This window comes from Cyprinodon tularosa, unplaced genomic scaffold (assembly GCF_016077235.1).
Source record: "Cyprinodon tularosa strain WSP-4 unplaced genomic scaffold, ASM1607723v1 ctg37, whole genome shotgun sequence".
Classification (NCBI taxonomy): domain Eukaryota; kingdom Metazoa; phylum Chordata; class Actinopteri; order Cyprinodontiformes; family Cyprinodontidae; genus Cyprinodon; species Cyprinodon tularosa.
The window spans coordinates 1,808,855-1,824,725 of NW_024039085.1; the positions used below are offsets into that span (position 1 = coordinate 1,808,855).

The 15,871-nt window shown below is 35.2% G+C and overlaps 2 protein-coding genes across 2 annotated transcripts in view; both read left to right on the top strand.

Annotated features, from left to right (window-relative positions):
- The first annotated feature begins 1,249 nt into the window (after positions 1-1,249).
- On the top strand, positions 1,250-10,602 carry tmem72 (transmembrane protein 72). Its single transcript, XM_038296342.1, has 5 exons — positions 1,250-1,558; positions 5,670-5,736; positions 6,185-6,256; positions 8,378-8,517; positions 9,856-10,602. Exons 1-5 carry the CDS (start codon positions 1,483-1,485, stop codon positions 10,281-10,283), a joined length of 783 nt encoding a protein of 260 aa, XP_038152270.1. The 5' UTR covers positions 1,250-1,482; the 3' UTR covers positions 10,284-10,602.
- Positions 10,603-13,024: 2,422 nt separating this feature from the next.
- The window catches only part of rassf4a (Ras association domain family member 4a), a 40,290-nt gene continuing 37,443 nt past the window's right edge, over positions 13,025-15,871 (top strand). The window contains exon 1 of the mRNA XM_038296336.1: positions 13,025-13,144. The gene's annotated coding sequence lies outside the window, so the exon portion shown is untranslated. The remainder of the gene's footprint in view (positions 13,145-15,871) is intronic.

The window sequence follows — 15,871 nt, forward strand, 5'->3', positions numbered from 1 at the left end:
TAGATACACATGAATTAGGCTTACTGTGTCTATCATAAAAAACATCACAGATTAAATAATAAGTATAGCAAATGTTGAACGATTAAATTGTAAAAATGCCATATTTTAGTTTTATGAACCAAACTGTGAGTCACTTCACACATTTTTATTTTCTTTACTGCAATAGACTGAGACAAGTGCAACTTTCAAAGCAGCTTGGCGGCAACCAATCAGACTCTGCTGCCGACTGTGATTTCATTTCACTGCAAAATGGAGGAAACATCCATCAGCAAGTGTTACCTTAAAATCTAAATCTACAATCAACCAAGTATTTACAATAAATGTATTGCAATACATTTATTGTATTGCAATAAATGTGCGGGTAGTTCATAAAGACTATAAAGAAACAACTAACAACGAAGAGTATATTAAGCTGTACTGAATGAAATTTCTTTTTGTATACATTCTGTGTGTAGAAAATGATAATAAAGTCTGTCAAAGTCTATATTATTCAGTTTTACTTGTATTTTATTTGTCACTTCCGTCATTAGATTTGGCCACACACCTACTCTCAGTGGAAAACCACAAATAACCTGAATCCTAAGCTAGAAACAAGCGGAACTGGTACCAAAACACAAAAGCGTCTTTGTTAAAGATTTAGAGAGATTTATATAGCTTACTTTGGCCTGTTCCAAGAATCTCTGTGTGTTTGCATTTATGAACTTTGTGACTCTGTTTTCTTGTTTCAGTAGACTTCTGCTGTGTCTGAACAAGCTCACACCTCAGCCAAGCCTTAGGCCTGCCAGTTATTTGTTCTTACATTCATCCATGTGTGAATCTGTCACACTACTGCTAATGTGCACAAGTTCACTGATGCATCAAAGTGGATTTTGTTCAAAACATCTGCAGAACTGTAGAAATAGTTGGCAATAAGCTGACGCAAGTTAAGTCAGCATGTCGTCAAACTTGTACTGAAACTGACCTGCCACCAGCAAGCCCGTAGACAATGGAAGATGTGCATAAGATTATTATACTGCTTAGAAATGGTTTTAAAATAACATTAGAAAAAGGTGAATAAAGAGGTTTGGTCATTTTATTAGTTCAGGTTTTACTGAAGTTATTGCTATTACCGTATATGTGCCCTACATATAGGGCAGTTTATATGAATTCTTCTGAGGTAATTTTTAACCAGCTTAAATGCCAAATGTGACTGGCTAATCAAATGACCCTGAACTGAACAGTTTCACCTTGGTGCATAAGTAGAAAGCTGGAGTAAAACTGTGTGCTTGTGTGTGACCTATTAGCAGTTGCTGGAGCAACAGGAGCAGTGAGCCACAAACTTTCTTGAGGTGAACTTGTCCTCTCTGAAGGGCTCCGCATCACAGCTCTGATGGATGACTCGACTTTCAAAAGCTACTATTCGCCTAACTATCATTAAAATGTCTGCGTAAAATGCTCCTAAAGCACAAATAGAGGCTGAATTTGCAAAAAAAGGAACATAATATGGGTAACTCAGGGAGTGTGTGGTGGACTGTAGTGGAGTGCACTTGCAGGATTCTTGGTGTTTCTACAGCAACAGGTAAGACTTGTGGGCCTCATTGAAAAGTTATTCTAAAAAGAAATGTCTAAAGAGGTATTCACTTCAAATGTAAAGGGTATCTTAACCAATCTCTATTTAAAAAGGATATTAGAAATCTAAACACGCAGTACAGCAGTGCTTTTGGTAAGATCAAACTAGCTACAAAAAGCTTTTTTTTCCCTTTTTTTAAAGATTTATTCAACTTTAAGGATCTTGATAAAGGTAATTTTACCCTTATATCTGTTTTAAATTCTATGATGTTATAACCACAAATATTCATATGGGATTTCATGAAACAAATCAACACAAAGTAGTATCTAATTGTTAATTGGAAGGAAAGTAATTTAAAAACAGAATAAAAACTGTTGCTTTTATATATATTTAGCACCTTTTCAGTCTGATACTCCTAGATACAATGGCCACCCTGTTAGTAGATAGACTCCACCTTCATGTAGTTTACTCTTGGTTTATATCGGCCATAGCTGGTCCCTCAAGATCTTAGAAGTCCTTCAAACATTAATTAATAAATAGCATCATGAAGCCCCAACATAAGGCAGAGAGTTCAGGAATAAAGCTGTTGAGAACTTTGACAAAGAATTAGGATATAAATAACTATATGAAAACCTTTGAACATCACTGAGAGCACTGTTTAATCAATAATCTGCAAAAAAAAAGAAATAGTATTGCACATCCACTCTAAAAATTGTGGTGCGCTTTAACTGTACTCTGAACAGTATCTAGAATCACCTAGTAAATCAAACTTTTTTTTTTTTTTTTTACGAGCATATAAGGACACATAATGTTTAAAGTTAAACATACAAACATAGCTTTGCAAAACGCTGTACTAAAGTAAAAGCTCTGATTTCAACAGAGGCCAAGTGATCCCATAGAGCACAAAGCCGTCTCACTGATAATATATTGTCCCGACATAAAAGCATACTTGATGGTAAGCTATCATTGCTCCTCCTCAGACACCGATTACCCACACCACATTAAATCTACATAGAAGGTAGAGTTCTCAGGTTCCTGCCTGCTTGACAAATATGGGACCCCTATTCTTGAATTCTGGCAACAGCAGACACTGAACACTTAACTTGGAGACATGTGCCTCAGCTATATGCCTCATATCCAGCTGGGTTATTGGGCTCTACTGAATGAGCAGTTGTACATTTATGCCAACAACATGGTTGTGTACATTGTTTTTTCTGTGTATGTTTATGCATGTTTATGGTTCACGTGTGCGTGTGCCTCTGTCTGAGCAGCTGCCTGTTCACGCGTCTTGAAGTCTGGGTCACCCTGTTGGCCTCTGTGTGTGTTCGCCGCAGACATTAATGCAAGGAGCGCACGTATGTTAATATCCAGCTGAGCTATAAGCTTCCTTAATTCCCCTCTCACTCTCCAACTACCAGAACACGTTTCAGTCAGGTTCCCACAACTTCCCTCCAGCAAAGATTGCATCTCTGGATTTGAAGTACACAAGCCAGGAAAATTGCTTCCATGTGTTGAACAGCGATCACTCAGTCACCAAGCTTTTCTCTTTGGGAAAATAAAAGTTCTTAGGGGGTTTCTCTGTTTTCTAAAGTTTTTTTTAGTAGACATCGATTTGTAGTTGTGAATGAAGTGGATGCAAGAAAATTCAGAAGTTACACCTGTATATTTCTTTTCAGTAGAAAACAAAATGAAAAATTACATAATTTTTTAAAACACCAAAAACTGCATGCAGGATATCCTAAGGTAGTTTATAAAGTCTAATTATTATATTAAAATCATTAATGAGTCTGGAAAAAGTTTTAGGTGCCACTGGGCATGTTTAGCTCTTAGAATCAAGCCCTCTGGCAATAATCACAGCTTGTAAACATACTTTTGGACCACAAAGGAATTTCTCACACATTCTTAGATGTTTTTTTTCTACATTTTTAAGCTGCAGACAGAAATTTCGATTCATTTTTGTTTCATTTTCCCAAATAGCGTTTTCTAAAAAATATCTATTTGCTCTGAGTCTACATAAATGCCTAACCTCAGGGATTAAATCAGACATTTTGGATCAACTGGATTATCAAAGTTATGTTTGTTGTAGAACAGTAGATTTATGGGAGACAGTTCTTAATTTTTTCCCCCCAAAATTAATTTGGTTACATACACCAAGCTTCCTTTGAACAATTTGGAAAAGCTGTGGTTGTGACTTTGTCGTAAACTTTTAAATCTTCTGACTGTAGTTACATGGAGTGTGTCTATATTAAGGCAATGCATATATTGCACTCTTATAGTATTGTAAACCCAGTCAAAATACATCCATTCTGTATTGTGTGTGTTTTTCTGTAGGTGAGATCAGAACACCCCAAAAATTAGATGGCATCATGAAGACAGAAAGTCATGTGGAAATACTGAAGCACGATCTCAAGACATCACACTGGAAGTTAAAGCACAAACAAACACATTGTTTCTCAATAAAGTGCAAGCTTAGTGACTATGTGATTAATGTTAACATTCACAAAAAAATGATTTTAGACTCATAAAAAATGTGGCTGAGCCTAAAAGTTTGGGCAAAGAAATCAAATTTAGTTGTACCCGTTCTTTCAGGGGTTTATAGGCCAAATATCGAGCAACTTATTGTTAAAAGCTTTCGGACGTACACCAAAAATGCTTAAATTAAGTCATGCATTTTAAAATAGAAGCATACCAAGTAGTAAGGGGCTGTATTTAAATGTCTGAATTAGTAAAAAAAAAAAAAAAACATTTTTAAAAACATTTTTAAAAAAGGTGTTAAAAAGATAATTTCTCATTGTTACATTCTATAAATTATCAGGTAGAAATATTAAGATTTTTTTCTAACTCACCTAAGAGGAAAAAAGGTGTCTCATTTAATGTCAGATAGTAGAAGAAAAAGGTAATCTTTAGATTTGTGCTTTCATACACATATTCAGATCTATTTTAAAAAACATATGTTGGGAAAAGTTTTTTTAAAGCAAACCGTTAAGCTTGTCTTCCCTATTATTATTGATTTAAAGGTGCATTTTCTTAGCCTTCTTCTCAGTTTTATATAGTTCATTTTTGACCCTCAAACTTTGCAGAGGCCAATAAAAAAAAAATTGGGGTCAAAATTATGACATTTTTGTAAAAGAAATAAATACTTTTGAGTATGCAACATCTGTTTCAGTATATTAAAAATACTGGGGGGGTTTCTGTTTATCCAATTGATTTTATTATTTTCTCCTTACAAAGTTTAATCATCCAACAGTTTAATAGTCCAAATCTTTCTGAAAAATGTTTGTCCTCATTTTTTTTTGTCTTTCTTTAAAATCCAAGTTAACATCTGTGTTGTGAGTTAATATTTTACATATCTGCAGGAATATTGACAATCCAACATCTGTAGAGCTCTACAAATCAAGATTTCATGAATCAGCATGCTTACAAACCTTTTTAATGTTCTGAGGCTTTTTCTAATCAAGATTGTACAAGCTGGTTAGAATCTCAGACATCTGGATGTTATTATGAGTACTCAAATCTCATTTAATGCACAAACCTTTGGCATGGGGCTATATTCCTTTTAGATGAAATGGTGCAAACTAGCTTGCTGACACTGAATCCGTCACAGACTCAAGTGAAGTCATTTGTTGACACCAGAACTATATGGTAATTCCAGGCATGAGTAGACTATTATGAAAGCTTTGTGACGATGAGAGAATAAATTAATATAATTGCAAAAATGACTTGTACTTAACATAATAGGTGACTTTGAGTTGGCTCTCTTTTGGGTATTTAAAAATAAAAACGTGTTTTTTGGCTAAGCTTAGTTTAGTTTGGTTATGCCACTGATGCATACACAAAACAAAACAAAAAAACATGAGAGCCTCAAGAAAGGGTGCAAAAATTGCAAAATAAACAATGATGGAACATATTCCATGAAAGGTCAATAACAGAGAATTACATCGTTTTGTACCAAAGTGGGAATATTAAACATATTTGTCTTAGTTTGAGTAGTTTACCCTAATTTGCTACAGCTTCCGGCTAATGCTGAACTAACTCTGACATCTGGTGGACAAAATCTGCTCATTACCCCAAAACCAAGCAGCTGAATCATTTTTTTTTTTTTTTTTTTTGTATTTTACAGTATTGTGTGCTGTGGGAGTAGAAACAGTCCACCAGGGAGAGTTCAACAGCCTGGGTATCTATCTGATGTAAGTTTCTTAAGCAATCCACAATTTTCCATAAAGCCCAATTCTGATTCAGTGCAACATATAACACATTAAAAGTGGTATGAGGGCTTTTAAAAAAAGCTACTGTAGTCTTTTCATAACCTCACATGCAGACTTGCAAAAGAGATGGGAAGGAGTCAAAAGGACAAGGGAGGGTGCAAAGGTTGCAGCAGTCATCCTCCTCTTTTTAATATCACTGTGTGTCGAAGCCGAACTCCCACAGGGCTTGAGGAAAATGTCTCTCCACGGACCAGATCTGTTTAATTTGTTTTTCCACATACAGCACAAACATAGATGCACATACATACACAAATTATTTAAAAGTGTTACTCATGTAGAAAATTTTAATAATGCAAAACCAATGTATTTATATGAATTTATTTATACATAAGGAATTATGGGTTTAATGGCATCTCCTCCCTGCATGCAGAACAGCAGCTGCTGGGATCATGATGTTTGAGTTGTCATACTTCTTGGATGCTCTACTGTCCATGTGTTTGCCGTGAGTACACAACCTTACATAAAATGGTCCTTTGCATCTTTTTTTTTTTTTTCAAAGCAGTAAAATATCCCATGCAGGCTGGAAATTACTGTAGCATATTTTATAGGCTGAATAGTATAGAGAATGTCTAGAGTAACTCAACTGTTTTCACTAAGCATCCCTAAATTAAAGTGGTGGTGGTTATCATAGACTGAAATATATATATTTTTTCTTTTCTTTTCCAGGCCAAAATCTGCCTTTGACAGTTTCTCAAACATTTTTATCTTCTCTCTTTTTGGTAAAGGTTGCTTATAAGTTTGCCTCCACCAGGTGATCTATTGCTCCAATGTGGAAATAATACAGTATTTTTTTTAACAAGCAGTTCCCCTTTAAAGCAAAGGGTGGCAGTAGTGTACTTAGATTGAATGTCCTATTTTGACATTTTAATTGTTAGAATATAAACCATAAACCAACAACAATAATACTGTAATTAATCATTCACAACAATATACTAATACTAAAGATGAGAAATACAAAATGCTTGAATTAGTTAATTAGTCATTCAGCATTAGTTTTTTGTGTTTTAGGGGTAGAAGGGAAAGTCGTGTATCTGCAGTCATATGGGAGAAGTTATACATTTATTTAGCATATATATACTGTAGATGTGTTTAGTTTAATAAGCGAGGGCTTCATGAAAAATCTGAGTTTTCTTTGGTGATTTTTTTTTTTAATTCGGATGTTGTGATAATCATTTTGCCTTTGGTGTAGAGTGGTTAGTGTAGATTAATCCTGAACAGTCAAAGATTTGGATTTCTGAAACAAGACGTGGTTTAATTAAGTGCATTCTAGTACCAAATTGGAAATCTGTCAGAATTTGCTAACTGTTGTGGTAAAAGGCCAAGCAGATTCATAAAATATTTATACCTATTTCTATCCTACATCTTGTTTTTCTTACAAGACTCTCACTTTGACTCAGGGTCACTTTGGGATTTCTGACTTTCAAAATTGTTATTTGTTGTTAGCCAACTTTTATTTGTTTTTGCACGTTTAACAAGTTTTGAAACTTAAGGATAAACTGAATGCACCAAAAAAAAAAAAAAAAAAAGATTATTTCTCCAGTATCATTCATGTTTCCTGCTGAGGTAGTTTTCTATTGTTCAGGTGACCACAAATTAAGTGTTTTTGCTCCATTTACATTTTGGTGAGGGGCGTTCAATAAGTAATGCCCCTGACCCACTTCAAGATGTTTGATCGAGCTGAAATTTTGGATGTGGATTTATCTAAATCTCTATAGATTAAGTAGCAAATTACAGCTCTGAACTATTTGTGGTTTCTGACTTACAGGTGTTTGAACTGAGTAAAGTCTGAAATGGAGCCTGTTGAGGGTCGAGCAGTGATCCGGTTTTTTCTATTGGAAAGGACTCACACCACATGAGACTTTTGATGAAATTACAGAAACTTATGGTGATGATGCCTGTTATATGACCTTGCAAAATGTTTTACAAGGTTATATTATTGGACATTGTCACTATAAGTTATTTTCATTTGATCAAAACTCTCACCTTTTGTGTGTCCTTTCGAATGCAAAAACTCAAACTTGACTCAGTTTTAACACCAGTAAATCAGAAACCACAATTAGTTCAGAGCTGCATTTGCTATTTAATTTATAGAGATTTAAAATACTTCAAATGCAAAATTTCAGCTCGATCAACTATCTTGAAGTGGGCCAGGGCATTACATTATTATTGAACGGCCCTTGTACTACACCTCCACTAATTTATTTATATTATGATTATTATGTTATCTTAGGGTTTAGCCTGAATGGCCATTAGAATGTCAACCTGTTTCTCCCAGAAGATATTGCTGGTTCTAATTGAATGTAAGATGCCGTCTATTAATACTACTTCACCCAAACTTAGCTAAAAACAGCCTGACTATCCCTGAGGTATGCAAGTTAGATCATTATCTAACTAAAATATCCATGAGAGGCTAGAATTTCTTATCAAAGGAAAGTTGTCAAAACTTTGTTTTTGTTTAAAGTCTCTAGATGTCTTAGATTCTTCAGAAATAGCGCTAAAAGTGGAATTTCTTTAGCTCGCATTTGCCTGCTCCTGTTCTCATGCTCTCCCTTCAATTCCTCAGATGTCCTCCACACTGGCAAGTATTTATCTTGTGGGGGAAGATGGCTCGTGTTGGAGGCTTCCATAAATTCCTCTATTACTCCATCATGTCAGTGGTCTGTTTTTTGCACCCTGTGTTGGTTTGGCACGCAATCATCCCAGGTAAAAAATTTACTGTTTTAATTATTGAAAGTATTAACCTTCTTTGCATCTTTTCATATTATATTCCAACCAAAAACCCAAATGTCTTTTATCTCTTGAAGTTGTAGGTATCAGACCAACACAAATTAGAGGATAAATGTGAAACGGAATATAAAAAAAACATACATAGTGTTTGTAAAGGCACTGCAGTCATTTTCTCTCTTTCTAAGAGGATGTGCCAATTTACTAAAAAAAAGTCCATCCTTGACGATTGCCATCAATCCTTTTGATCCAGGGCAGGTTTTTTACTTACGTATGTTGTGGCCCAGCTTTTGATGACACAAAAAAGTGGAAATCCACAAAGGCCACAGATGCACCATCGACTAATTTTACACAGGTAAAAGAAAAAATGTTGCAGGTAAACTCCTTAAGTTTTCATAGTTTATTTTCTCCTCAGGCAAGCAAACAAAAAAAGACAAACATTTCCTCCATGTTTCTCTTGTGCTGCTAAAAAAAAACATACGCCCACCCAGATGCATGCTGGTCCTACCATTGACTTCCTATTTATAAAAAAAAAATTACCTAAATTAATTATAACTAACCAAAAACAAAGAAACATGACTAAATAACCAAAAAACATAATCTCATAACAGATATCAAACAATAAAATAAACTTAGCTAGATTATGCACAAAAACAAAAAAACATTTTTAATTATTAAAAACAAATAATTGGTTCCTACAGTGTTCAAGTGTTTTACTAGAACAAAACTGAAGGTACAGTGTCAATTTATATAAAGCCCCCTCAAACTTTTTATTTGTTGCAGTTACTACTGCTGATCTTTGGGGTACATTTCTCCCAGAATTTTAGACATTATGTTTTGCAAATTGTTGAAACTTAGTCAGATTTGATGTGATTTGATAAACATTGTTCAATCTGATTATGATTCTAACATGGCCCATCAGAAGTCTGTTTGATATTGTTTTAGTGTTATAATTTGAACCTCGTTCCCATCTCAGGTGTCTTATTACCTCTAAAAGTTTTTTTTGTTTTTCTGTTTTTTATGGATTTAGGATGGTTGCTTATCTAAATATCACTTTTATCCGGGCCTGGCATATAAGCCTCAGGTTTCTAATTTGTTTTAGAACTTTTGAAAACATGTGCCACTCTCCTTTTATTTTATAAATATGCAGTTCTGAACTTTATGTTGGTCTTTGACATGGAATAGCTACAATACATTAAAGAGTATGATTGTGATGTAACCTAATGTGGAAACATTTTAGAGGTTTTACACTTTCACAAGACATCTTATATTCTGTTTAGGAAAACATTAATAAAGGTATGTCGTTTTTGACTGCAGGATCAATGCTTCTGGTGACAGCCGTGTTCAACTTCATACTGAGTAAAAAAGCAAAGACCAAGTCTTCCAAGAGTCTACTAGAGAGCAACAGCGACCAAGGTGTAACAGCTGTCTGTGTGACAGAAAGATCTGGCTCCAACGTCACGTCTTCATTCCTCCAAGCAGTGACAGGAAGAAAGGGAGGGGAAATAGTTCTCGCAGACCCAGATCAGTGCCTTGATCCACACGACAGAGGAGCAAGTGTCCAGGCAATGCTGGAGCTGGAGCAGAGAGCAGCACCTGCATACACAGAAAGGAGGAGGACAAGGTGGTGGGGGAAAATTATCTGGTTTAGGGGAAGGGAGGAGCCTGTGGAGAGGGAGATGGAGGAGATCAATGAGGCTGAACCAGACACCACCTCAGACACTGCACCTATGATCACCGACTGACCTGCTGCTCCACATTGAAATCATGCTCCTATTTGCAAAGCGCAAAGCAGACTTATTAAAAAAGTGAAAAAGAATGTCTGATAAAAGTATATTTCTATTATTTGTTACTGTTGTGATCATATAACTAAAACTCACATTGTTATCTTTCATGATAACCAACATGTATATTTTGCAGATTTCAAAATTAAAAGTATATCTACCGAACTTAAAATAAAATGAAAACCTTTTGTTTACACACGAGCACATGGACACTGTTAGTCTGATTGCCTGTTTTTGTTAAGCAAGCATTGATTAAAGAGCAGATGTTAAGGTGGGTCAATGCTGTTACTGATGCATGCATTATTCATAAGATCATAAATAACATCAGCTGATTTCTTCATTCAGAGGAAAAGGGAAACATGCAGAAGTGTGTAAAAGGGGGGACCGACGTGTGCGGATGCATGTGTTACTCACATTCAAAGCCTCCTCATTGTGTGTTTGTCATGTGTGAGCCGTGACCATGGAGACGGAGCTCTGGGAGGGGAGCCCATGTTATTATGTTGATGAGAGAAATGAAAGATAAACCCTGCAACCACTTCCACAGGCCTGTGTCTAACCAGGTTTGGATTAATCACAGCTTATGCATGATGGCTATTACTGTGGATTGGACATCATAATGAAGCATCATAAATCATAATATTAGCATATTTGTGTGGGTTTAGGTGTTAAAATGTTAGCTTTCTTCTGGTTTCATTAAAGATGCATGTGCCCCTTTTGTTCAGGTTATAAATCAATAGTGCTGTTCTGTCAAAGAATGCAACCCAAACCTCCTGGCCATTTTTTTTTACTTTGCTCAAGGTAGATAACATGTAAGCCTTTAAACAGCCATCTCTCAGTAGAGAGAATCAATAGGAACAGAGCACCCCATCCTTCAAAAAAGCTCTTCACAAATATAACTAGTGTCAGACAAGTGAAAATGCACAGAAATAGCCTAACACTTGACCAACACAAACTGCATCCCCTGCAGCTACAACCCTTCATTGCTTTGTGTCTGAAAATGTGAACCAAGTCAGGCGAGATGAGATGTTCTGGTGCTTTATGGAAAAACACAGAGACTCTTTGTCCAAAGCACGCTAAATTCCCTCCCTGGCCCATATGCTGAGTTGTGTTACTATTTCCTCTTTGGTAATTTGTCAGCAATGTGACCCCATAGTAATTAAGCTTCATCCCATCAGCTTTCATAAGCACTCCACCATCTTCCCCTCCTTTTTTGTAGAGCTGTTCTCACATCGGGAAGTTGGTCAGCTGTTGGAACAACTCACTTCCTTTGTGCATGGTAAATCATAGCTCCCATTCAGACGCAGGGTTAAAGAAACTTCCTACAGTTCTTGTTTCCACCCTGTCACAGATCGCAGATCCAGACTCAAAAACAGGATGAGGAAAATAAATCTTCCCAGGCTGCAGAAATGTCTTCTTTTTCACTTCAACTAGACAACATGAATATATTCTGGATGAGTTATATATATCTGACACATTTTTTCATTTGATATACTGGGAGTTTTGTTTTTTTTCACTTCAGTATAAAGATTTTAATAAAGTGTAATATAAAATAGTTCTCAGTCAAATGTAGAACAGACACTTTTGGTGAGTGTAAATGTCCTTCCCATCAGTTAAAAAAAATCATTGTTATTTTTATTTTGTCTATTAATTCAATTCACAAAAATAAAATCATATTACACCCAATTCAATATGCACAATAAGTGTTTAATTCTGATCATCACAATGAATATTGTTTAATTAAAGACTAGCTATTCAAATAATCACTAACTTTAATCTTTTCACTGACTGTGGAAACATTAAACTTGCTAAGCCTCTTCTCTCCTGCTCCAGAAACTGAGAACTTGTTTTGTAAACTTTATTTATTTTTTTTTTTCTGTAGCTCATTCAAACTTTTGGCATTTCCTCTGCTTTAGTGAAACGAAATCGTACACTTATTGTCCAGTCCAAGATACATGTTTGTCAGGCAGTTTTTTAAACACTGCTGTTTTCCTTCCACTGAACTTTCCAGTGATATCATTTGAATCATCCCTCAGTGGACAGCCAGGCTTTTTTAGTATTAAAGGGTCTTACTAACTATGTACAAAAAAATTATATACATTATTTAATATTTGGGCTTAAAAAGCAAACAAGCTCATCTAGAAAATGAGGTCTTAATAGCTCCTTGAAAATATCTCTATATGTGTAATAAATTAATATAATATGAGATTCACTTTTTTCCTACTAAAAACATTTTCAGAGTAGATGCACCTTTTCAATGGAATTTGAATCAAACTTTAAAAAAGACATGCTACTCATATCAATACAATGCAGTTCCTAAAACGTTTATTGAAACATATATATATATATATATGTATATATATATATATATATATATATATATATATATATATATATATATATATATATACATATGTATATATATATATATATATATATATATATATATATATATATATATATATATATATATATATATATACATATGTATATATATATATATTTATTTACGTTTATATATATATAAACTTGCAGAAAACATCAGTTAACTTATAAATAAATTTTAATACTACCCAAAAATATCATGTAGAAAATTAAGCTGCACCGTTTTCTGTCATGTAAAGTATCACACATAAGGTCCCGCCCATACTGAACACCCATTGGCTGAGGAGTGGTCAACCTTCCTCCCATTGGCTCTGTCTCCTATCCGTTTTACTGCTGTCCTCAGAATACCGCTTTGGCAAAAAGGCATGAACACTTGTAAAGATAAGGAGAATACATCACTGGGAGACACACGGAAGGAGCCGAGGTCGCACTCTGTTATGGTAGGAGACAACATCATCAATTTTACTACAGGAGGGACTTTTACAACTATATGAAAAGGCGTGGAAGTTTACCGAGGTTACAAAACAATAGAATAGGACCGGTTGCGGCAAAATTCCGCTTTTTGAACTAATTCATGAATACTAAAGGGAGTGGCTTTAATGTAACTTTCTTGGGTTCTCATTTTGCTTTCGTGTTAATAGACAAGACATAAAATGCGCACTAGCAGTAATCTCAAGGTGCGCCTCCTCACCTAATGCAGGTGTTTGTCCCTATTGTAGTTTTTTGTTGAGATATATGATTTAGTTCATCATATTTTTACGGTTTTTAGATAAGAGCTGGAGAATTTTGGTTATTTTTATATTCGTCAGGACAAGCCCTTTGATATAGGTGCGATAATTGGATGCGATTCTGGAGATGATGAAAGCAATTAGAGGCTGAGGTTCTTTGTCCGCTGGGAGAGCCGCAGAGAAGAGGCGCAGTTAATACAGACAGACCACTACAGCGCCTTAGCAGAGGTATTCATTCATTTCATGTCAAATTACAGAAATATACTTCAATTTTAAAAATGTCACTGAAAAACTAATACCAAGTAGCATATAATTTTGAAATAGTTAGAAAATAATTTTTTGTATACAGCTAAGAATGTATCCCGTCGTTTTATTCACCCCCATTCTGCTCTAGCAGTTAGAAAAATCCATACCCAAAATAAATCTCAGTTAGATCGAAAGGGGAACTTACAGACAAGAACAAGTCTAGTCACGGTTCTCAATAGTGGACTTTGACTAGACCAATTTCGTAACTATCGGTAAGCAGAGACTGCAGTTGCTTAGGAGCCCCTGACCCCTTAGGGGCACCATCACTAACACCTGGTTGGACCCCTACACAATTGTGGACTAGTACGTTTCTTTGCAGATGTAAAGGTGCGAAAAATTCCCCTTAAACCCACCTGATACTAAAATGAGTGACTGGTCCTTACTGTATTTATACCCCAACACATGCCAGATTTCAATATGATGGTGAGCCGTTTAAACATGACACCAATAGCAAAGCAGACAGTGGTACTTTTAATGACTATGTTATAACTGTGTATAGTTCATTAGACGGTTGGTCATATATGTTTTGAACCGCGTTTAAAATCTTAAAGGAAGGATGTATCTTATTTTTACAATACGACTTGGAATTAGGGGTAATCACGAGCGTAGATTAAAACCATAACCGTTACGTACGACGTGTTAGCGAGGATGGATACCCAAAAGAGGTACTTAAGCGGATTCCAGAAAAGAAAAAGCAAAGAAGAAAGGGAAAAAAAAATTCCCAACATAAACATTCGGATTGGATCGGTTGCTGTACTTCATATGGGACCCACCCAGATAATGTTGCTTACGGGCCTGTTGTTGTGTCTTCACAACATTGGATTAGACCATTCTGACACTTGCATATGATGAACCAAGTGGTACCACCACCAAGCGTTGCTCATAAGAAATACTGGCATCAACAATTTTTAAGCCAGTTATAAGGCCAGTTAACTTATTTGTGCTCCCTGGTTATAAAATCTCATAACCGGGAAGCACATACAGTATACTAGGGTTGTCACGATACTAAACTTTTCAACGCGATACCGATACTAAGGAAAATATTCGATACTCTATACCATTTTCGATACCACAAGGATAAAAACAAAGACACCAAAATTCTACAGAAATATTTTCATTAATAAATAAAATACAATAAATAAATACAATAAAGGTTGTAAGCTGTGCACAATATTAAGCAAGCTTGATAAAAAACGTATGAAATTAAGTGTTCCTTCCTTGGCTATGCTTTGCACACATACAGTAACAATGACACTAGCCAAACCAGTTAAGAAACAAAAATAATTCTCAGCAGCTGCACCTCTTACAAAAAAAGGTCTGAAACTGAAAAGTGCACAGAATTATTCAATCACACAGTGTTCTGAAAGTGCATTGTCCTCTATTCTGCACTTTAGATGAATGACTGCTTAGGTGCCACTGGTGGTGGCACTGTATTGATACTTTTAAAAAACGAGTATTGTATCCGGATACAACATTTCAATATCGATACTTTTATGAGTTTCGATACTTTTGACAACCCTAACATATACCCAATATGATTAGGTGTTTCATTAAAATCACCTTTGCAGCAAATACAAACCAACTAGATGAGAACTGCCATGGAGAAGATTTATGAAACTCACACTTAAAACTGAAGCAGAGCAAATGGTAGAGGATGCTTATTTAGTTCAGCTTCCTTTATTGACACCTCTAGGTAGATCTGTTTTGCTGTGAAAGGAGTAGACAACTACTCTATCAGACATAAAACAGACACTGGATATTATTTACATGATAAAAACAACAGGATAGTCATTCTCTATTATCTTCACAGCATGCTATAACAGTATTCTGTTATATATTTACCAAAAATGCTATAAAAAAAACACGAGTAGAAACGCTTTATGAGATTTCTGTTACAAATAATAATAATCAGAGAAAAACAAGTAAGGCATTATGTAGATATATTCTATTGTTTTATTTAGATTAACAATACCAACTGGATAACAAAGCTCGTTGTCCTGTTTTGTGCTCCGCTTAGAGATACAAAACTCCTATTTAATGGGAAAAGTGGCGTAGGTCATCATCTGAAACAGTTTGCTATACAGGTTTCCTTTTTTTCTTGCGTTTCTAAACTATAAATTATAGTACCAAGAC

What these genes read in the sequence shown, in the direction of transcription:
- tmem72 (XM_038296342.1), top strand. Translation starts at nt 1,483, where the DNA reads ATGGGTAACTCAGGGAGTGTGTGGTGGACTGTAGTGGAGTGCACTTGC. An exon ending in AGCCTGGGTATCTATCTGAT is followed by an intron (nt 5,737 to 6,184) that starts GTAAGTTTCTTA and finishes CCCTGCATGCAG; the next exon opens with AACAGCAGCTGCTGGGATCA. An exon ending in TTGGCACGCAATCATCCCAG is followed by an intron (nt 8,518 to 9,855) that starts GTAAAAAATTTA and finishes TTTTGACTGCAG; the next exon opens with GATCAATGCTTCTGGTGACA.